General features: G+C 31.3%; 4 protein-coding genes across 6 annotated transcripts; 2 read left to right on the top strand and 2 right to left on the bottom strand.

Moving 5' to 3' along the window:
- The first annotated feature begins 383 nt into the window (after positions 1 to 383).
- Positions 384 to 6,734, top strand: LOC115723464 (homocysteine S-methyltransferase 3). The gene is made up of 7 exons (XM_061103803.1): positions 384 to 823; positions 5,106 to 5,162; positions 5,263 to 5,498; positions 5,749 to 5,878; positions 5,959 to 6,162; positions 6,259 to 6,330; positions 6,415 to 6,734. The coding sequence occupies exons 1-7, from the start codon at positions 629 to 631 to the stop codon at positions 6,574 to 6,576; spliced, it is 1,056 nt and encodes a 351-aa protein (XP_060959786.1). The 5' UTR covers positions 384 to 628; the 3' UTR covers positions 6,577 to 6,734.
- A 1,244-nt stretch (positions 6,735 to 7,978) lies between these two features.
- Positions 7,979 to 9,590, bottom strand: LOC115724094 (protein RDM1). Its single transcript, XM_030653551.2, has 3 exons — positions 9,435 to 9,590; positions 8,781 to 8,940; positions 7,979 to 8,461 (listed from the first exon to the last, which is right to left on the bottom strand). Exons 2-3 carry the CDS (start codon positions 8,917 to 8,919, stop codon positions 8,091 to 8,093), a joined length of 510 nt encoding a protein of 169 aa, XP_030509411.1. The 5' UTR covers positions 8,920 to 8,940; positions 9,435 to 9,590; the 3' UTR covers positions 7,979 to 8,090.
- Positions 9,591 to 13,155: 3,565 nt separating this feature from the next.
- LOC115722309 (ATP-dependent RNA helicase SUV3, mitochondrial) lies at positions 13,156 to 23,359 on the bottom strand. Of its 3 annotated transcripts, none has more exons than XM_030651487.2 (16): positions 23,045 to 23,359; positions 22,276 to 22,438; positions 21,649 to 21,770; positions 21,342 to 21,532; positions 20,547 to 20,687; positions 19,755 to 19,877; positions 18,205 to 18,282; positions 17,827 to 17,995; positions 17,369 to 17,481; positions 17,170 to 17,250; positions 16,407 to 16,472; positions 16,184 to 16,248; positions 16,007 to 16,052; positions 15,811 to 15,927; positions 15,504 to 15,595; positions 13,156 to 15,427 (listed from the first exon to the last, which is right to left on the bottom strand). In XM_030651487.2, exons 1-16 carry the CDS (start codon positions 23,103 to 23,105, stop codon positions 15,313 to 15,315), a joined length of 1,743 nt encoding a protein of 580 aa, XP_030507347.2. In that variant the 5' UTR covers positions 23,106 to 23,359; the 3' UTR covers positions 13,156 to 15,312. The 3 variants fall into 3 exon arrangements, with proteins under 3 accessions (XP_030507347.2, XP_030507349.2, XP_060959787.1); XM_030651489.2 differs by having other exon boundaries at positions 22,276 to 22,435; positions 23,045 to 23,358; XM_061103804.1 differs by lacking the exons at positions 21,649 to 21,770; positions 22,276 to 22,438 and having other exon boundaries at positions 23,045 to 23,358.
- Positions 13,183 to 15,006, top strand: LOC115722310 (pentatricopeptide repeat-containing protein At3g22670, mitochondrial). The gene has a single exon (XM_030651490.2). It carries the CDS (start codon positions 13,183 to 13,185, stop codon positions 14,842 to 14,844), a length of 1,662 nt encoding a protein of 553 aa, XP_030507350.2. The 3' UTR covers positions 14,845 to 15,006.
- Positions 23,360 to 23,813: the final 454 nt, after the last annotated feature.

The raw sequence follows: 23,813 nt of genomic DNA on the forward strand, positions 1-23,813 counted from the left end.
AAATATGTGTGATTTGATATTGAAAGACCCCTAGCATTCCTCTTATATTAAATACAATATATTTATATTATGGTCCAATATTAACGTAAACTCACATCATCAAATGTCAATTGCCACAATGATAACGAGAACAAACATAAAGAAAAATAAGGTAAACATTATAAAAAAATTCTATAATGTATTTTTTTAAAAAGAGTACATTAATGTAATTTTATCTGTTTTGGTATTTTAAAAAAAAAATTTAGCTAATTTTTTTTTTTATGGTCATGTACATTATAGTTATTTAAGACATCAATCTTACAAAATTTTAAAAAATTCAAAAAAATTTAACACGAAGAAAATAAGGTTTAAATATTATATTACACGCGTAACTATTTTATTTTATAAACGTGTGAAAGAAAGTTTACTCCATTCTATATTATATATAATGGAAGATTAAAGGGCATTATGGTAATTGCAGTGGTACCACTTCCCTATATAAAGAAGATACATTTCTTTCAACTTTGATGAAATGAAATAAGTAATATACTAACACAAATTTATATATAGACAAAGGTTGGTGTGTCAGTTTTAGAAGAAAGAAATAGCTGACTAGTTTGAGGTTTCAGAAGAGAAATTAAGGAAAAGAATGGGAATTGGATTAGGAGGAGGTAGCAGTTTGGATGAAACGTCGTCGTTTATGGTTGATTTCGTTAAAAAGTGCGGTGGTTACGCGGTGGTGGATGGGGGATTCGCCACCGAGCTTGAACGACATGGTGCTGACCTAAACGATCCTCTATGGAGTGCTAAATGCCTTATCACTTCACCTCATCTCGCTAAAAGGGTACTACTTTCTCTTCTTTCTCTTTCTATAAATTATATACATATATAAATATATAAATGTTTAAAATAGTTTTTTGATGGGTATTTCAATTTTCGACTTTAATAAATATTAGCATTAATTTGTTGTATTGTTTAATTTTACAAAAATGAAATATACATAATATTATATACATATAAATTAAATGCTTCTATTAATGATATCATGAATCTGAGCTCAAATTTTTGAGCTATAATTTCTAGCTACCTAGCAAGCACGGTTTGCAGTGATGATGATAATAATGTCTTAATTTATAATTATAATTATTTTGTTTTTGGTGGCAGGCATATATATGATAAACATTGATATGCGTGTATTTTTAAAAATATAGCTTACTAGATGAAACTTAATCTGGATACTTAACGTAAGCAATTTTTCAATTTGTAAAGAAGAAAAAACACGCATATATTTATATTTTGCAATGGAAAAGTGTTTTACCCTTTTTCTTTTTGTTAATAGTGTCTATATGGAAAATTTAACTACTTATTCGACTACTCTTCTTTCCCATATGTATGGTGTGAACCTTTTTTCTTTACTAACAATTATTACTTCCTGGCATGTATACTGCATAGGAGATGCGTGGTGGTTATATATAAATGTATATATATCACGTATATATATTGTGAACATTAAAAATGGATAATATTACAATAATTCAATTATAAATATTAATTGTAAAAATATTAATAATAAAATAAAAATTTAAATTTTTATACATAAATGTTTTTTTTCTTTTCGATCGAAAGACTTTTTTTTTTAATTATTTCTTTCAAAACAGTCTATATGTAAAAATAATAGTATTTATTTTGATTTAAAAAAAAATTAGATAAAAAAATTAAGAATAAAAATTTAATTTTTTTTAATAATACCTATTTATTCAAAGTACACCTATATTTTGTGGCGAAGAATATAAAAATTTAAATTATTATGTAAATTTTCATAAATAGAAGTTGGGTAGTACTAGATTATATGGGACGATTTTTATTTTTTATTCTTTTTTGTTTTCAAAAGTGGCCTTATGACAATGACGTGTCAAACCATAACATACCCAGATCATGAAATATGTTTATAGACCCTGACATTTGTCATTTTTCTTACAATCAATATAATATTATATTTTATATACCAGATTAGAATAATGACTTGACGAAAAAAAAAATATGCCAGATTAGGATAAGATCAATAATAAATAAATATAGGCAGCTATAGAACGGCCTTTTTTCTTAGCTTATTAAGGTTTATAAAAAATACACACGTATTCTTCTAATAAAGAATATACATATTATATTACGTATTGCTAGCTAATAATGAGGACACCTGGGATACTACAAAAACAAGGTTTCATTTAACATGGATATATTCGTATAGAAACTTAATTTTGTTTTTGAAAGAAGTATAGAAACTTAATTAGTTGTTAACTTGTCATACAAATTAGAATAACATTATAGAATATATATATATATATACGTTTATCTGTTTATTTTATTAAAGGTACACTAATTATAATAATACTACTAACATAACTTGAGGAATACTGATTTTTACATGGATTTTTAGAATTTAAAATAAGTTGATAATTAATTCATGTTCTTCTCCTTAATTCACCACTAATGTTAAGCACAAATAACCTAATAAAAATTTTGTATGCGGTTGCAGTCTTGCAGAATCAACCTAGTTCTATACTAAAATTAATTGGATATAATTTGTAAAGAAATAAAATAAAAATTAATTGGAATAGAAAATGTTATTATAATTATTATTTTTTAATTGTTATTTTTTAAGACGAAGCTGGTTGTTGTGGATGAGAAAGACAAAAGAAGACGTAACGTAAGTGCCGCTTGAAATTATAACGGTGAAAGTAGAGTGTAGGTACCTTCTACAATACACGCTATCCATATCCATGCACTTCCAAACTATTTTTTTTAGTACTTAAAATAATTTTTAGTCTAATTTTATAAATAATTATTTAAGATAATTTATAAAAATTTTAAAAATTTAAAATAATTTATAATATTAAAAACAGGGTTCAAATCGTTCATTTTTACACGTATTAAAACAAAAAATTATACGTGCAATAATTTATTTGAATCTTATTTTTTAGCGTGTTAAATTTTGTTGAATTTTTTAAAATTTTGCAGGATATCTTACTTAACTACAATATATGGTCATGTATGAAAAAAATTAAACTAAAAAATTCTCCTAAATAGCGAAATAGATAAAGTGCAATACTAGTGCACTTCTATTAGAGGGTACATCATGTAGAGTTTTCTTCATGTTTATATCATATATAACAAAGGAAAATTTTACAAAATGCATCCTAAAAGGGTGCATTGATCATGTACCTCTATCTGTTTTTGCATTCAAAAAAAGTTTTAAGTCTAATTTTTTTTATACTCGTGTACATTTGTAGTTATTTAAGACATTCTGTAAAATTTTAAGAAATTTAAAAAAATTTAACACGTTGAAACACAGTTTAAACAGTATGTTATGCGTGTACTCTTTTGTTTTGTATGCGTATTAAATTATTTTAAATTTCTTAAAATTTTATAAAATATTTTAAATAATTGTAATGTACACCACTGAAAAAAAAAATTCTACTAACTTTTTTTTTTAATACATATTTATATGGAGTACATAGGAGCATCTTATAATTCTTACAAATTTTTATGAAGACCAAATACCTACGGCAAAATGCCTAACAATTACTTGTACCTGAATAAACAAAAACGGTTAATTATAATTAATTAATGTTATAAAATATGGTTAATTAATTATATTATTAGCACATAAAATTATTAATTTTTCTCAATTTTTAAAAATATTTATTTGATTGAAAGAGCTTGTATATTATTGAGTGCTTTTACAATGCACATCTTTAAAAAGAGTGTATCGATGTACCACTTATTTGTTTTGGCATTCGGGAGAATTTTTTAGTCTAATTTTTTTTACAGTCTTGTATGTTAGGTATTTAAAATATTTTGTAAAATTTTAAAAAATTAGGAATAATTTACAATATAGAAAACAGTGTTCAAATAATTTATTTCACACGCCTATAAAATAATAGAGTTATACGTGGAACTGACTGTTGAACTTATTATTTAGTTTTACTTGATAAAATTACATTTATTAGTTAAATATAATATTATTATTATGAAAGATATTTTTCATTGTGTAAAATTTCTTCAAATGGCTCAAAATTTTACAAATTATCTTAAATAATTATAATGTTTACGACTATAAAAAAAAAAAATAGACTAAATTATTCTTTTGGATATTGAAATATAGATATAATATTTTGTAAAATTTTAAAAAATTAGGAATAATTTACAATATAGAAAGCAGTGTTCAAATAATCTATTTCACACGCCTATAAAATAATAGAGTTATACGTGCAACTGACTGTTGAACTTAGTATGTAGTTTTACTTGATAAAATTACATTTATTAGTTAAATATAATATTATTATTATGAAAGATATTTTTCATTGTGTAAAATTTCTTCAAATGGTTCAAAATTTTACAAATTATCTTAAATAACTATAATGTCTACGACAATAAAAAAAAATTAGACTAAATTATTCTTTTGGATATTGAAATATAGATATAAGTGTATCGGTCCATCCGTTTTAAGGGAGTGGATTGTAAAATTTTATAAATAGAATTAGTTTATTTTGGGGCTGTATATAATACTTGAGTTTCGAGGAAGAGATGTAAGAAAAATTACTAATTTGATCTTTTATCAAGTAATGATATTCAATATACTTGAATTGAACACATAATTGACACTAAAAGAATCAGTATACGTTAATTTATTTTTTTAAAAAAACAAAACAGTATACTAAACAGTACACATATATGGTAAAAAAAATTAGTTAGAACACTATATAAATTGTGTCCATATTTATATGTTACTGGTTTAAAACCAGTTGAGTAACGCAAGCATCATAGAATAATTCATATAACATTAGTGTGTGCAATTTGAATAGCATTAATGTTCACTATATCATCCAACCTCTTTATTTTATTTAAGGCAAATTTGATCCAATAAATGTACGTACTATAGACATGGCTTCGTAACATTTTGATCCCCAATACTCATTGCATGTTCTTCTACTTAAGGAGTAGGATTAGGCGTAATTTGAACCTCGTGGTGGTACTATATATAGTGTGATATACAAATAGCGCAGATAGTTTAATATGTATGAGATTACATTTATATACATCTACATGGCCATCTTAAATAACAGGTACACTTGGACTACCTTAATGCTGGTGCAAATATCATTACTAGTGGATCTTATCAGGTATATAAAATACACAAAATTTGCACTTTGATATTGTGAGAGATATATAATTGATATTCTTCTCTTTTCAATGTGTAAATATAAAAATATATATATATAGGGGACAATTCAAGGTTTTGAGGCAAAAGGATTTTCAAAAGAAGAAGGAGAAGGTTTGCTTAGGAAAAGTGTGGAGATTGCTTGTGAAGCGAGGGCAATTTACTATGACAGATGCACAAAAGATTCTTGGGATTATTTCACCCATAACAATGATCAATCCTCTCTAAGGCGTCCTGTTTTGGTTGCTGCTTCAGTTGGCAGTTATGGCGCTTACTTGGCTGATGGTTCTGAGTATACGTACGTAAGCCTACATAATATAATTAATTATTATTTCTATAAATTATTTACATGTAACAAGCTATTTAAAGTTTGATTTTGACACTATAAATTATTTGTAATTACTCTAAAATCTATTAGATGGCTATTTTAATACAACTACAATAAAATGTAATAAAAAAAATGGTGTAGGGGTATGATATATAATTAAAGAAAACTACCCTAGTATAAACTCTTAACACATAATTTGTTTATTATGATTGTACTGTAGTGGGAAATATGGTGATGAAGTAAGTGTGGAAAAGTTGAAAGATTTTCATAGGAGAAGGGCTCAAGTTCTGGCTAACTCTGGGGCTGATCTTATTGCATTTGAAACAACTCCCAATAAGATAGAAGCTCAGGTTATTATTTACAAATTATAGTAATTATTATATATAATTCAATTGTTTTTAATCAAATTTGTGTTTATATATATATATAGGCTTATGCAGAACTTATTGAGGAAGAAGAAATAGATATTCCAGGTTGGATCTCATTCAGTTCGACAGATGGAATCAATGCAGCGAGTGGCGATTCCATCATGGAATGCGCAGCCATAGCGGATTGTTGCAAAAAAATTGTGGCCATTGGGATTAACTGCACTCCACCTAGATTCATCACTACTCTCATTTCATCTATTCGAAAGGTACCATTATTATTGTATCATCTCCTGTTTTCAATATTACTATTATTATGTTTAATTAATAATGGTGGCCCTTCTTAATGGACATTATTATTACAGGTATCTAGTAAACCAATAGTGATATATCCCAACAGTGGCGAGACATACGACGCTGAAAGCAAGCAATGGATAGTGAGTTTCAGTACTAGATCGTCTTAATAATAAATAATAATAATAATGTTTTTTTAAGGATATGTAATTAATTTATTAATGCAGAGATCGAATGGATTGGTAGATGAAGATTTTGTGTCGTATGTGGGAAAGTGGCAAGAGGCTGGGGCTTCCATATTCGGAGGCTGTTGTAGGACTACACCAAATACAATAAGGGCCATATCCAAACTTCTTTCTGCTGGAAACTCTTCTAAATACAACACTTAATTACCAATCAATAATATAAATATATATAAGTGCACATAATACATATGTATGGGGCACCCAGCTGTTTAGTTCTTTTTGTCTTGTTTTGTAAATAAATAATAATAATAACCAAAGAGAATAAGAATAAAGACGTACGGAAGTAACAAGGTTGTTTAGTATGTTTTGTGGTCTCTTGATCTATTGTCCTTGAAGATTATTTGTCGTTTGCTTTAGATCAAAATGCTCTCCTCTCTTCTTTTGTGTGATCACTTGTCATCGTAGCTAATGGCTATCTCAATATTATATATATCGACGGAAATAATTCTTTGGTTTAGAACAAAAAAGTATATTTGTTTCCACTATATTCTGTTCGGCCAGATTAAAAAACTAGTATATGCAATTTAGTAATGTTAACTGATTTAATTGACATTATTGAAGAAAATTAATTCGATCAAAATGAATTTTGCAAAAAGAAATTGAAATTGAGTAGTTAATTTCCATGATCTACTAGTAGAGCTGAGCATGCCAATGGAACCTAATGATGTAATTTGGGGGTCTTTCTTGAACACATACAAGTATCAAAATGGCAACCTATATGCAGCTTAAAGAAAGTCTTAGTTGTTAGAATTTGAGATAAGATAATGAAATTCCATTTTAAAATCAATTAGCAATGACAGGAATAGTCAATTTATCTTATATATGGTAATTTATTTCTACACATTAACAATGTGTAATTAACTCTAGTAATAACAAAAGTAAGGCTCCATTGGAAGGAGAAAGAGATCACCAAAGTGCCCGGTACAAGCCAATAGAAGTTAATGAAACTATTCATGAGTTCACCTCTACTGATGAGTCACCCAGAGAAGAGTTAAATTTCACTTATGCTGGAAGATATAAACTGAAGCCTTAGAGTTAGAGATGCTGGCCATGAACCTGATTTGGCTGATGTCATCTAAACAGACTGAGAAACTTGCTGTGGCCTATGGTCCTATTATCACCACAGGTCAAGGAATGCCAATTCGTGCGGTTAATGAACCACAGATTTCACTTTTTCAGGGACGGACATAGCTCTTGTAATGATTATTGGTAATACATGTTTTTATCCTCCAAAAAGAAAAGATATCTTTACTTTGTAACTGGCTCAATACTAAATTCCATTGTTGGCTCTGATATAGCATAAATCAAAACCTATCTGAATACTGACAGTTACATTTTGGATCATTTTCTGGCTCTCCCTTCTTTGGTTATTCCATCCATTTTTCAAGAACCATGTCAAATTGATGGAAGTTGTTTATGCTTGATGAACATTAACATGAGAGCATTTCCTTCCATCTTTGCCACTATTAAATGCCCCTTTCTTTTGGCTCAATAATGGACAATGATTAAAATACAGTGCTTCAAGTGAAATGAATACTCCAGAAAAGAAAATAACACTACTGGCTTTTATTTCATCCCAAAATTCATCAATCAGTTTTAAGACCAAAATCTGCAAACCAAGGGCAAAAGGCCAGTTACAACTAAAGACATGATATTTTTCACAACTGGGGGAAAATGGAATCAACAAATGCATGGTGCAATGGATCTGATTGCCAGAGCTTAGCTACATGATAATGAGACACTGTTCGCCGATGAACTTCCTCAAGGAGCCAAACAGTGGCTTCAGCTTTACAAGGATGAATAATGGTATCTAAGGGCTTGTCTTCATCCTCATTGTCAACCCTCAGTCGATCCCATTGCTTTAGTTGAACATTGGTGAGGTAATGTAAAGGCTGTCTATATAGCTGCTTGATGGATTTTCCTAATCCCATCCATGTGATAAATGGAATAACAGAGCCTCGTTTAGTTGGAATTGGGATTTGTTTCATGTATTCCTGATACATCTCAGCCCTTTTGATCACTGAATCTTCTGCAAATAGAATGTTTACCAATAGAAAAGGAAGCAACATTCATTTTTAGCTAAAGAACCGGCAAAATTCAAACAATAACATTCATAGCTTTTGATATTTTCCTTCAGTAGACTTGCCTATTCAAAAAAAAGATTCTACAATAACAGAGATATTCCTAACAAAAAACTCAAGGCACAAGTTAAAAAAAGTAAATGTGTTGAACATGAGACATGAAAAACCAGAGATGTACAGAAACATAAAAAAGCATATTTGATGCTATAGAAGTTTCACATATAAGTTCATTTTTGAAGTTATATCATTAAAAGTCCATGATCTCACCTTCAGATGTCATTTCTTTGGGAGCTGGAGCTTGAAAGTTACTGACATTTACATCTGAGTCTGAAGGAGAAGACTCATCTGATGATATAACATCAACATCAATATCAACATGGTCACTCCACGGGATTGGCCTCTTCATGGTATATAGTTGATAGTAAAGCTAAGAAGAATACATATCACAATAAACAAAACCACAGAATTACTGGAAAGGGAAAACAAGAATGCATGGAAGCTTAAAACAATTCGTCATACATATAGCACACTACAACCCAATAATGGATACTGGAAAAATAAAACAGCCACGACCAAGATGACAATAAAAATTGTCAATTTTCCAATTTTCATGTAGAAAATCAAATACCCATTTGCCTATATAGATTGCACGGACGCCCTTCTTTCATACAAAAGCTTAATAATCTTTAAAACCCAATGATGGAATTTCTCTTAATCTTAAAGCTCTAATATTATTTTTCTCCAAAATAATGATCTCCGATTCTTAATTCGTTCTTGCCCAAAACTTTGTATGCTATAAGAAATTGAACAATATAAAATGTTTACCGAAACAAGTTAATTGTGAAAATATGTTCAGCTAAAGGAAGAACACAAAAATTTTCTGATTATTTGTTGAAAACGACGGAAAAGAGAAAACCATACCTGAAACACAGGTGAAGAGTGACTCAAGAACTGTAAAATCTGGAGCTGTTTGTGAGGTTGGGAGTGGAGCAATGAATATTTCCCCTACAACTCCAGTTAAACCAATTTCGACATGAAATTCAATTTTTCTTTTTAGGGTTTGTTGCACTAAGAATCCTTCAACGTTTTGATTTTTTAACATTTAGTCCCTGAGAAAAATCAAAATTCTTTGTGAACTAATAAAAAATAGGCTAATTAGTAATTTTTCTCCCTGAACTTTGACATGTAGTAAATCGTGCCCCTTGAACTTTTTTGGCCGTTAAAAATTCCCCCGAACTATTGAGATTGTTAAATTTAAGGACTTTTGTCTAATTTCATTCAATTTTACTGTTTCAGTGATTGTTTATGTACTAAACCATGCTCCCCAGACTTTGATATCTACCAAATCATGCCCCTCAAACTTTGATATGTACTAAATCATGCCCCTTGAATTTTCATCCATGTTAGAATTTTTTTACTAAAATTAGACAAAAGTCCTTAAATTTAACAATCTCAATAGTTCAGGGGGAATTTTTAACGGCCAAAAATATTCAAGAGGCACAATTTAGTACATATCAAAGTTCAGGGAAAAAAATTACTATTTAGCCTAAAAAAATAATAATTAATTTTCTACCTAATTTTTTTAGTATACACCAACATTTTGATTAATATTAGAAATAAAATACCTATGCACCTATATGAATTACAGGCTGCTTCTACAATACACCTCACTAGAATTGTGCACTGGTAGAATCTCTAATTGTTTCGGTATCTTAAAAAAAAATTTAGTCTAATTTTTTTTATAGTCGTGTACATTATAGTTATTTAAGACATCTTGCAAAATTTTGAGAAATTTAGAATAATTTACAATGTAGAATTCAATGTTTAAACTGTCTATTTTACACTCGTATAAAGTAAAAAAGCCATGCATTCAACAGACTCTTTGAACCCTATTTTTGGCATGTAAATTTTTTTTTAATTTTTCAAAATTTTGCAGGATATCTAATATAACTACAGTATATACGAACATAAAAAAATCGGACTAAATATTTTTCCTAAATACCAAAACAGATTAAGGTGCATCAATGCATCCTTTTCAAGCAGTGCATTGTAGAATTTTCCTAAATTACATAACATATATATAAATTTGGAAAATTCTATGATATACTCCTCTAAAATTGGTGTACCGATGCACCCCTCCAATTCTTTCTGCATGCAAAAGATGGCAAGAAGAAAGAAAAAAGACAATGAATTGTAGAGATAAGGTGGAGCTTTAAATGAAAGAATAAAGAATGGTAATACCGCCACAGACGGTTTTTATGTCGAAAAGAGAGAAATTCCACAAGATGAGATCGACGACTTGGAGAGATCACAAAGAATCCTATGGTTAGGGAAATGAGGGGTCTCATATGCTGATCCTGGGACCACCGAAATATTGGGATCTTTTTTTTTTCCTCATGTCATCCAGCAGTCAGAATCACTCCTCCTTTCTTGCTAAGTGCATTTTGCCAAGTAAGAGAGGGAGCAAGGAACACCCTCAAGCATACTGCGTTGTCATCACGCGAAAAGTGGTAAAAACCATGAATACCCCTTGAAGAATACGGTTCATTCAGGGAGGTGTCTGTGATCAAAGAATTGTAACACGTGTCTGCGACCAACACTCAAGATAATGGCAAGTTTTCACGACCCAAGGAGTCTCGAAAGCTTGGGGGTAAATGTTATCCAAATTTTCCTTCAACAGACATGTGGCATGATCAAAGCAAGGATACGAGTTCCGCATGAGACACCCGGGAAGGCTAAGAGAAAATGACTTCCCAACTGGGAGTCAATAAGAGATAATAATTACCGGTAGCGATCTCCTCCAGTGAGGAATCTGAACAACGATATAGGTTCTAGAAGCCCGAGACATGTCAGCTTCTCGCAAAATGGTGCTCCAAAGACGTTTACATTTTTTTTGACACAAGATTAGATCGTCCCCTGTGCCAGCCCATGGTAGTGCGCGTATGCACCCTAGAGCACGCTTGTTGCCCAACGGCCTGTGTAGAGACTATTTCGTAAAGGAGAGACCTTTGCACGACACGTGTCCAAGGTCGTAAAAGGCCCCTCACCAGTCGCACTAAACCGCACGATGAAGAAGGTTCCCACCGGCGAATGGTCGGATCGTCTTTCCAGAGTACCAACCTTAGTAACGTGTGGAAGAGGAAACCCTAAGTAAGCAAAGAGCATGCCCTTTGCCCCACATGCGCCTATATATACCCTGGTTCTTTCGAAGAGAAGGGCAAGACTTTTATTTGTCGTTACCCTGCAAAAATACCTAGCAGTAACTCTCTCGATACAAAATTTCCCTACTATAATACATTGTAATCTCATACCATCCACTCTAAGAGGCTAATAACATTGACTCGTGGACTAAGGAACATTAACGACTGAACCACGTAAAAACTTATTGTCCATATTATTTATCGCTTAACATTTCCTTTAATTTCTCAAAATATTTAGTTTTCGAAAAACTCGATAAACACAGATTATATTTTCTTTATAAATAAGAATACAATATGCATTTGATCTATTAAATTTTGAAATATTTTTGCATCATATGTATTATATTTTTAAATTATTAGTATTTACATTAAATTATTAATTGTTTATATATTTTAATATATATATATATATAAATATGTGTGGATTAGATTGGATCGGTTATTTTTACATATCCATCAATATCCACTCCGCACAAGTACAAGTATCTGCACTTTGCGAATTTAATTAAATTAAATTATGCAGATTAAATTAAATATTTTATGAACACTCAATATACCACTATTAAATGAGGAAATAACACTCTATACCCTTTTTATATTGTTCTCTTTTATTTTTACCCTCTTTTTTAAAGTTTATCATTTTTATCTCTTTTTTTAAATATTGTACCAATTTTGCCCTTGTCACTTTAAAATACTCTCTATGTGACTCTCTTATGTCAGGGTATTTTAGGTACAATACATATAAAAAGATGTATGTTTCAATTAAATATAAAATTAGAGATAAATTTAATTAATTGATAAATAAAAATGATATTTTTCAACTTACCCCCTATTAAATCGTGTCTCAAATATATACAACATGTTAATTTTTTCCTTAAAACTTTTACATTTACAGAAAATTAGAAGGGTTAATTTCACAAATGCACAAAAACAACAAAAAAAAACAACAAAAATACGGTTTCACGGAATTTTAAACATTTTTACGATTTTTTTGATTTTATTTACATAAAATACGGTCTTTTTATGTTGAAATTTTGTTCATTTGTTGTTTATTTTTTGTTATATGTATGTTATTTTTTGTTGTTTTTTTATTGTTATTTTGATGTTATTTTGATGTTACTTTTATGTTGTTTTCTTGTTGATTTTATGTTGTTTTCGTGTTATTTTTTGGAAAACTGTAAAAATATAAAAATACATTCTTTGAACGTAAAAATATAAATATTTTACAAAAAATGGTGCCTTATGTAATTATTCCAAATTAGTATTCGATTATATAAATGTTGAATTTTCATTATAAATTAGCATTTTGCCCCAAATTTTGACCAATGCAAAATTGAACACTTTTAAACAAATTCAAGAATAATTAACATTTTTAGAGTAGAACTCATGACAATTGCCCGGTTCAAAATGTATAAAGCTGTATATATGCTTTAGAGCTAAGTGCTCAATAGAGTTATAGTGCAGAGAAGATGCTCTCGAAATTGCAGAGAGCTACAACGCTCCTTTCCACTCCTAAACCCAATACCAATACCAATGCCTTGCGTCGGTACCTCTTCCTTAACTCCCTATGCACCAACACTGACTCAACCCAACTCACTGAATCACCTGAGCTTCCGAGTTGGGTCAAAGCCGTTCCCTCTAAAAATGCCACTGGTGAAGATGACAACGCCGAAGACGATGATTTTGTCATTCCCTCCCTCGCTCAATGGGTCGAATCACCAAGTCGAAGGCTTGTTGAACTTGAAGCCCGTAAACAACTTCTCAACGAGACTACCGAGTCAGATATCGATAAGTTGAGCAATATTCTTAAGCAAAGGTACGCTTCTCCTAAAGAAGTAGCTCAAGCTCTTGATGGGTGTGATTTAAATTTATCAGATAGTTTAGTGGAACAGGTTTTAAAGCGATTTAGCAACTGTTGGGTTTCGGCTTTTGGTTTTTTCACTTGGGCAGGAATACAAACAGGTTATAGGCATTCCCCAGAATCATATAATCTAATGGTTGATATCTTGGGAAAAGCCGATGAGTTCAAGCATATGTGGGAATTGATTGAGGTAATGAGCTCTTTGGATGGTTACATTTCGTTGGTTACAATGGCAAAAGTCATTAGGAGACTTGCAAGAGCTCATTTGTATGAGGAAGCCATAGCTGCTTTTAAGGGAATGGAAAGACTTGGTATAAGCAAGGACGTTTTAGGTTTGAACATACTTCTAGACACACTGGTTAAGGAGAATAGTGTTGAGCATGCCCAGGAAGTTTTTCTTGAGTTTAGGGATGTAATACTTGTGAATACTGCAAGTTTCAACATTTTAGTACATGGGTGGTGCAAAGTTAGGAAGTTTGATACTGCTAGGACGGTTATGGAGGATATGGAGAAACATGGGTATCAACCCAATGCATTTACTTATACTTGTTTCATCGAATCATACTGTCGTGAAAAGGATTTTCGAAATGTGGATGCCATTCTTGATGAAATGAAGGCCAAAGATTGTGCTCCAACTGTTGTAACATACACTATTATAATGCATGCTTTAGGGAAGGCAAAACAGATAAATGAAGCTGTGGAGATATATGGGAAAATGAAAAAAGATGGCTGTGTTCCTGATTCTTCTTTTTTCAACTCTTTGATTTTCGTTCTTGGGAAAGCGGGAAGGTTGAAAGATGCTGAGGATGTGTTTGATGATATGTCAAAGCAAGGAGCTACCCCAGATGTGGTAACCTACAATACATTGATTTCTTGCTATTGTGACCATTCACAAGAAGAGAAAGCTCTGAAATTGCTTAAGAAAATGGAAGATGAATCTTGCAAACCAGACCTCAAAACTTATGCTGCCTTGTTAAAGATGTGTTGCAAGAAGAGGAGGATGAAGGTGCTTCACTTTCTGCTCAATCATATGTTTGACAATGATATATCTATTGAATTTTCGACATATTGTATTCTGATTAGTGGGCTTTGCAAGAGTGGGAGAGTTGAATATGCTTATTCTTTCTTTAAGGAAATGATTTCAAAGGATATGATTCCTCAGGACAGTGTTTATAATAGGTTGAAGAAGGAACTTGAGGCCAAGAATATGGTAAAGGAAAAAGAAGATATTGAGAAGTTGTTTTTGAGGATAAGTAAGACAATTGCTTAGTTGATCAAAACAGTGTAAGTTTGTGAACAATTTGGCAACTGGCACAACTATCTGTTAAGAGTTTTATTGCTTAGTTTAAATATATCTTGTGTTTGCATTTTTATGTTTATGGTTCATTTCACTATTTTGTAATGAAAAGTGGTTCGCTTTGAGTTGCTAACATCTGCCACTAGTCAATTACAACGAATTTAGAGCATGAAAAAGTAAATGTAACGAGTTGGGATCAATAAAAAGAAATTTTAATTACATGTTCACATTGGAAAACATGTATACTTTATTGTTAAAACAGGAGATGATGAAGAGAACATTGATCAGCTGGACATTGAGATTGAGAATACAAGAGCAAGTAGAGTACCCACTTAGGAGCCACTAATTAACTCTTCGTGTATTTCATATAAATATACTTTTGAGAGTTACAAAATAAATCTGTAAAAGAAACTATTGAAGTTAAAAGGAAAAAAAATGGTGTCATAAATATTTCCTAATCCTTTGGGATAACAAGGAAGTTGAACCAGACTTCAAATTTGCTAGGCTAGCCCTTGGCTTGTGCCACCCAAACCTGTCCAAGAACTCCTCAATAAGCCTGCAAATTATATAGAACTGTGTTAAATACTGTTAAAAGGACATCACAAAATGTATAATGAGAACTTTTGACTCACAAGCTGCAGATGGCTTTCTGTGATGCTGCTAGTTCACGATCTGGGAAAGAATCCTCCAATCGATAACTCAACCATACATAAAGATCCAAGACCTTCAAGAGAGCATTTAAGCAACAAAGAATCAACAACCAGATTACTTTGAAAATTCATACAATGCAAATATATCAAATTGGATAGAAGTATCATTTTAGATGCTAGTATTAAAAACATTTAAAGATTATTAAATAATATTAATTTGATCAAGAGAGTGAGTTGTAGAAGCTAACGATGGCTTTCTGATAACAAAACAGAAAAAGGAAAATAATACCTTGTGAATGGATTCGATTTCCTTAAGTCCGGCTTGTGATTTTGGCACCTGAAGTGTCCCCGGTGTGAATATTTCTCGAAGTCGAACAATGCCCTTTTTGGCATAGTTTTCAGCAAACTAACCACAATAGATTTGGTTATATAAGCTTCTGTTTTAAAGTAGATATTATTTAAGAAAACTACTGATTGATCTTTACCTGTGTAAGACCTTGAGATGAAATTTCATCATCCACGTCAACTGGGCTGCAAGTAAAAGAGTATTAACAAGTCTCAACCCAAGTAGGTAGGTTATTGCCTATAATTTCTTATTTTTCTTTCTAACAATAACAAACAAGTTGAGTAAACAGTTCTATAGAATGATAGTTCTCCTGTACCTGATACAGAAAAGGTACTTATCATGTAAGCCAAGAGGTAACTCATCGATGATAGCAGCAACTTTCTGGTCAAGTAGAAAAAGGGGCAAAGTTTGATTGCAAATATGAAAGTGCAGAACAATTTCAGATTCTTTTTTCAAATTTCTGACAGCAAAAACAATACTTAGGCATGACTCAATTGATTGGAAAAAGAGGAGCAATTGGAGAATAATCATATTCATACCATCATATCTTCACAATCAGCAATAAAATAATTATATGATAATTTGGCATTCTCTACAAAATGTTCCTGCAAAGAAAGTAGAAAAACCAAGAAGATCAACATATGGAAACATAAAGGCTTGGTCTCATTGGAATAGAAAAATACGTAATTGTATAGTTTCAATATCAATTTTCAACTCAATAAGGGCAATGCGATAAGAGTACATTTACCAGTGGTGCACAATTATATATCGAATTTTGTTACAATCATTCAATAGGCAAATATAACAAAAGTCAAAATCTTGTCAAATTAAAAAAATTCGATAAATACCATTTTGGACCTGTGTTCTGCAAAAGTTACTAACTGGATTTTCTGTTTTGTTAAATGACAAAATGAACCTTATATTTCCAAAATGGTAAAAATAGGACCCTCAGCTCAATTTTCAATAATTTTATTTTTTAACACGAACAGATACAGAAAATGTAACCAGTTTTGTCATAACATTTCTAGATCAGATTATTATTAAGTTTTATTTTGACAAAAAATCAGTTCAGGATCCTATTTGTAAACTTTGGAAAATATATAGTCTATTTTATCATTTAACAAAACAGATGATCCAATTAATAACTTTTGTAAAATATAGGGTCCAAAATAGTATTTACCCTAAAATGATTAAGAAATATTAACTTCCGATACGGTACTCTTTCCTATTCTGTCATACCGTATAACTAATATGACAATAAAACAACATAGTTATTAAAAAAGAGATAAACAATGAACTTACTAGTATCTCATATAAGCCTCTTTTTGGATGCAAACGTGAATATGTAAATATGAGATCAAAATTAGGAAACAACCCAGCTCTCTGCATTATGATAATCACATTAATTCAGAAAAAATGAAGAACATCTAATTAATATGAACACAAGCACTGGAGTCCTAATGAATGTTCCATGAAGAGGCTAGCTTAGTCATAAATTTACCTCTAGTGTGGGGGATGGAGCATTCAGAGATGAATGAAGCAAAGGCAGGTACTCAGCATCCATACAAGTCACCTCACCAACAGGAAATTTTGATCCATACCTGCCAGCTCTACCTTTATGAGACGAATCATAAGATATGTCAAACAGTTTCACCCGGGTAACAACTAAGCACATTATAATAACAAAGAAAAATATCATGACTAACATTGAATAGCATATTACAGGAAAAGATCCCAGTAAAACCATTTTCTGTATAAACACTCATAATTGCTTATTCCATTAAACTTAATGCGCAAAAAGATCCTAATAAGCTTCATGACAAATAGTAAGCAAGATGAAATTTGAGAATCGATGGAATTTTTTAAAATAGCTAGTCAAATACTTTTTTTTTGAGATGAAGCTAGTCAAATACTTAGATTATGAAAAATGCAACAGAATATCCATTGACTTCAATGAACCTGCAATTTGCTTTATCTCTGGCACTGTGAGCTCCCGCTCCTCGATACCATCAAATTTTGTCATTGTTGAAAAAATTATTCTTGAAATGTTGAGATTAAGACCCATCCCCACAGCGTCACTGGCCACAAGAACATCAAACTCAGAGCTTTCATCGTTGAACATTGTTGCCTGCAATCCTAGAGTAGATATTAAATTAGCCAATTCCCAACTAGGAAGGACTGAATACTGATAGAAAACATACGATGGACCTCAATGCTGCATTATTTGTCTGATGACCATTATCTACAATTCTACATATTATAGGCTAATGACATATACATCCTCATAAGACTTAATTGTAAACAAAAGCCATAATATTCATAGTGGGGTGATGTCACCTGTCTTGTCCGAGTTTCTGGAGGTAGTGAGCCATAAACTACAGAACAAAGATGCTTCCTCTCATTTTCTATTTGTCTCTAGAAATACAAGAAAAGATACAATCCATTAATAAGATTTAATTTACTAATATGGCAAAACAGCTCCTCACAAACACAACAGAATAACAAGAAATTTAACCAAAAAAGGACAAATAAACATGAACACATTACAAATACAAAGTTTGAAATCATATTTTTTTCCCTCTGCAATTACAGAATGAGAAATAGTGCAGTCATGGACAGGACTAACTAAACCCTCTTAAGGAATTGAAACAAGGAAGCGTGCATGTTCCAATCATATCCTTTTTTCCACTGTACTGAAAGAATTGTTGATAAAAGGGCAAACATATTTCACTGAGTTTTCACCATTTGAGAGAAGAACAGTGCTTTCATCTAAAAGTATGGACACTGGCAGTCATATTACATTTTTCATTTCTTATTGGATAAATACCATTTTGAACATGTATTTTGCAAAAGTTACCGATTGAACCCTCTATTTTGTTAAATGACAATTCAAACTCGATGTTTTTCAAAACAGTACAAAATTGATCTTGAATTTAATTTTCGTCAAATTAAAAATTAATAATTGCATGACCTAGAAGTGTTATGACCAAGCTTGTTATATTCTTTTTTGCATCTATTCATGTTGGAAGCTAGCTTTGGTTGTATAATAAAATCGACAATAACTAAATTCAAGGTCTATTTTGTACTATTTTGAAAAACACGAGGTCTAAATTGTCATGTACCAAAACAGAGAACTCAATTGGTAATTTTTACAAAATAGAGAGTCTAAAATAGTTTTTATCCTTTCTTCTCTATTTTACAAAGGTTCATAGATATCCTACAATACTATATACATTGATGCAGAAAACCATCTTGATAACCAAAATCCTACAGGTATATACCCCAGGTTTGGATATGAATAAGATGACGGGCTTAATTCACAACTCCTAAGTTTATTAAGCAATGAAACAGAGAAAAAAAGTACATATTTTGTCTTCCTTCTACTGGTTCTCCCATTGTCTGTCATATATCAAGCGTGAAGTAGGATCAATTCAACAATTCAAAATTCAATGTCCCTAATGACCATCACAACTTATTTATTTTAAATTCGGTCACCCATATCTCATTTTAGCCTACATGTTAACGAAACTTTGTAAGAAGCAAAATATGAAAGTTGCTTTTATTTATTTTAAATTGGGTCATCTATATCTCATTCTAGCCTACAAGTTAACGGAACTTTGTAAGAAGCAAGATATGAAATTTGCTTTTCATGAAATGCAGAACTAATCAACTAATGAATAAAATGGCTGTTTTAACCTGTAGTCATTGTTTGCAAATTGCATAGGAGATGTATGTTTCATCCTCCAAATCAGAACATCAACAATATTTGAGAAAATTAAAAGTGAAAAAGTACGAAGTGAAGATGGTTGAAACTAGCTAAATAAGATAAGTCCAATCATGTTGTAAGAGAATGCAAGAAGACAAAAAGATAATAAATAAATACTAACCTTCAATTGATATATTTTCTTTCGTGAAAATGATACAATGCAATCCCCTGTTCTAATGTTATTGAAGGACCCGAGAGGAACCTTCAGTGGAACCAATGGCGAAAGTCTCTCATAGTGTTGAACCTATAATAGGTTAAAAAATAGCAACGAATTAGAAATAAGAATTGGTTTCCTCATAGTGGACAGCATAGATATACATTAGTCGCCTCAAAGTGACAGCATTATGTTTATAAGTCATAGCAAAATGACATAAGCGGTTAAGAATCTTGAGGTTCTATGTCAGTAATATTGTCGGGGATTCCTCCAATTGTCAAAAGAATACTTGTACTTGTACTTACGATGACATAACAAACAATAGGGTACGAACCTTAATCAACAAACACTTTCCAGTTTCCACATCAAATAAGCACATCTTCCTTAACGGGAATTAAGCTCTGAATACTCACACACACATTCAACCGCTTAAACTAGCCTTAGGTGGCACAAGTGCCCTAATCCTTGAACTTGAAGAATTGTAGAACTCTTGATAGTGCAAAGATTATGATCAAAATAATGCAAAATAAGATGATCTCTTGGTTGGCTTTCATTTTCCATCTTCATCAAGCAAAGTAGACAATACAAAATGGATGTGGACATGATACAGTGGAAGAGTCATTAAATGTCCCAATGTTTTTAATATATTTCATCCACATACTACTGAAACTCATGCAAGGGAGAATCTTGTAGCATTTAAAAATTCACAAAAAAATTGATCTTAATCGCCAAAAGAATAACTAATTTAAACTGTGTTACCTCTACATGATCACCGGTAACTTTAAGCATTTCCTGAATTAAGGGAATAGCAGCTGCATCTCCACAAATGTGAAGTTCATCGGCAGATATTCCTAATAGTGCACGTGTAAACGAAAATCCCCTTGACCGACAACCCAACATCTGAAATAGTAAGTTTAGAGTTTAAAGATTTAGGGATCATGCTATGGGGTCACATCTTTAGTTATACTGTACATCATTTGATGTTGAAAACTTTAAATTAACTAACTATAATTTTCACAGAAAATTTGGCCTAGTTGTGAGTGCATTTAATGCTTGACAAAATATTAATTAGACTACAGAAAGATCATTGGAAACATAAGTACTTATTTGTTTGGAGCATATGCAGCTTACATACACTCTTCAAGTATATTGTTTTATAGCCATTGTCAGAATACACTCTTCTCTTCTATTCAGATCTATCAAAATTTAAGTTTCCATCAGCAAAACCTTCTTTTAATCCCCTCCAAAAAACAATATGAAGAAAATAACAGATATTCTTTGTACACTACCGTTGTAGTTATAAGTATCATACCGATATATCACGAAAAGAATGTACAACTATATACACACTTCAAACACATTGTTTCTTAATAGACATATACCTTTTTTTTCTTTTCAAATAACTATTAATAACAAAGTTTCTATCAACATAAACTTGTTCTCATCTGTTCCCGAAAAGATATATGAAGCAAATAGAAGAGATGACATGTACTTATGATATAAGTATCATAAAGCCACAGCTATAAGAATGTTAAAGCTAATTGCAGAACATGCCTGAATTTCATCAATAACTGCACAATCATAATCTGAGGTTACATCAGCCATCTCAACTGTCACGGCCTTGTGCTTTGCACCATCAACCTCTTCTTTCTCCTGTCCTGTAACTAGATCGCAAGTAACTTTCGCCTTGTTCAATCGTTTTGCCACCTCCCAAGCCAGCAATCTCAAAGGAGCACAATATATCCCTACAGACAGACAAGCAAAATATATGAGAATTTTACTAGTTTATATTTTACATCATTCTCTTCCTCTCTGTTATGATAGTTCTACTAGTTTAGTTCTAGTTTATTTTAAATCATACCAGAAGCACTTGACTCAAGTCGCTTTAAAGCATGATAAGTTTTTCCACTATTTGTGGGACCCATGTGCAAGATAACCTTGCGATGCTTCCTTCGAGCATTTGGGTACCAAGTATGAGGACGACTGAAATTTAGCATGGAACATAAGTGAGGACAAAGTTAAATTGATGCCTAGTAGAAGTGTTATGATATGATTACAGATATACAACAATAACAGGCACTAAGAGAGAGTGTCACATGGGAGATAAGGGACGAGAGCACTTGCCACTTGACTGATCCAAAAATCAAGAAAAGCTAAGAATACTTCTCCATTGATTTTCATATTCATAATTTCACATTACATGGTTGACCCAAAATAGAGAGAGCAGATTTGCATAAATTGGAAAACTGAACGTATCTAAAATCTGATAAACAAACTGCATGAATTCACCCCAGAAGGTGTCTCAAAAAGAAAAGAAAAAAGTCAAAGCACCTTCTCATCTAGGACATTTTAGTTTTAATCGAAATTCCTTGATTCCAAGAATGTTCCCACACTATATATTTGCATATCCATTCAACAAGTGTAAGAGCAGCCAACAACACAATCAGTTTTATTTTATCTACATATAAATGATAACATATATACTTACGTTAGGTCCATAAAATCAAACTTTGAGGTACTACTGCTGGAGCTTGTAAATTCAAACGTCTCCTTTCGATTAAAGCTACTGAATTGCCTTAACACATTTGAAACACTATTAACATCTCCACTTTTCAACTCCAAATGTAAAGCAACTGGTTGTGTAATGCCTGCTAAAGCAGTAGGAAGGTAAAAATATATAAATATAAATGGTGAACCTATCAAATTCTGAAAATTTGCAAACTTGGTTCCAATAAAAAAGCTAGTACCAAACTCAACTATTCTATACTACTGCCCAGTTTAAATCCTATGCAGTCCTAACATGTCAAGAGCAAGTGATAAATATGGAGAAACACATATTTATTTTTTTAGCATTATTGTTTTTTTCTTTTTTCCTTTCCCATTCCACTAGTCAATAAATTAGTGAACAGAATCATTTGAATTCTCTGACCATAAACCATATGAAAAATGAAGAGCATATACATATTCCACATTACCCAATCATATGTTATTAAGGAACTTTTAAAAACTTTAAACATCTCATATAGTATTGTGAATATTATCTAGAGTTTCAATTTGGCTTATCATATATTGGGGAATACATTTGAATTCACACATTGAAAGCATATCCAACTCCTTAAGCCTGTATAATCATTTAAGCAATACCATAATCTGAAATGAACATAACATAAGCTAAATGCTCGTTGAGTGTTCTTTTCTCATTGTTTAAAACAAAATAATGATAAAAAAGAAAAGAAACGGGAGAAGTGGGATCAAACCGTGCAGAAAGCGAGAAACTCCCGTACCAGAAGCTTTCCGCCGTAGTAACAGCGACGCCATTGGAGAGAAGAAGAAATATTTGAGGAATACTAATTAAATCTACTGGTAAGAAAGAAAAGAAAAAAGAGAAAACATTAGAATTTAGATTGGTGTTTCGTTCTAACACAAACCGACTATTGTCGCACGCACACACTGACTACACGCAACGCCACCCAGACTCCGAACAATATGCCGTGCCTAATATCTTTTTCACCCAAGGGTATTGTCAAAGAATTATTATTTTTTTTTTTATTATTATTTTTAATTTTTTTCTTTTTTGACATTATGAAAAGGGATGTGGAGAAATTCTTTATTTATATACCAGGTTTTAATATGGAGAATTAAGTTTACGAGCTATTAAGAAAAATTTTTAGTTATTTTAGTTAGTACGGTTCACTAATGTCTGTTACTCAGTGCGAGCAATCTTGGTTTGGATTGCTAATGTAAATTGACATCTTAGTATAGGTATTGTATATAATAGAGATTATGCATGACAGGACCGATATGTAATTAAGATATCTATATCAAACTAGTCGTTTACTATAAAGTCCTAATTCATATCATAAAGATGATCAATTAGTAGATCGATCTAAATCTAGAGTATTGACGCTGAAAATGACCAATACCAACTCACTAGATCGACGAGATGACTAATGAGTTAATAAATAAAGAGAGACACACATAATTTATAGTAGGCCTGTACATCGGTCGGTTTGGGCGGTTTATCCT

The sequence above is a fragment of the Cannabis sativa genome, chromosome 9 (assembly GCF_029168945.1).
Source record: "Cannabis sativa cultivar Pink pepper isolate KNU-18-1 chromosome 9, ASM2916894v1, whole genome shotgun sequence".
Lineage (NCBI taxonomy): Eukaryota > Viridiplantae > Streptophyta > Magnoliopsida > Rosales > Cannabaceae > Cannabis > Cannabis sativa.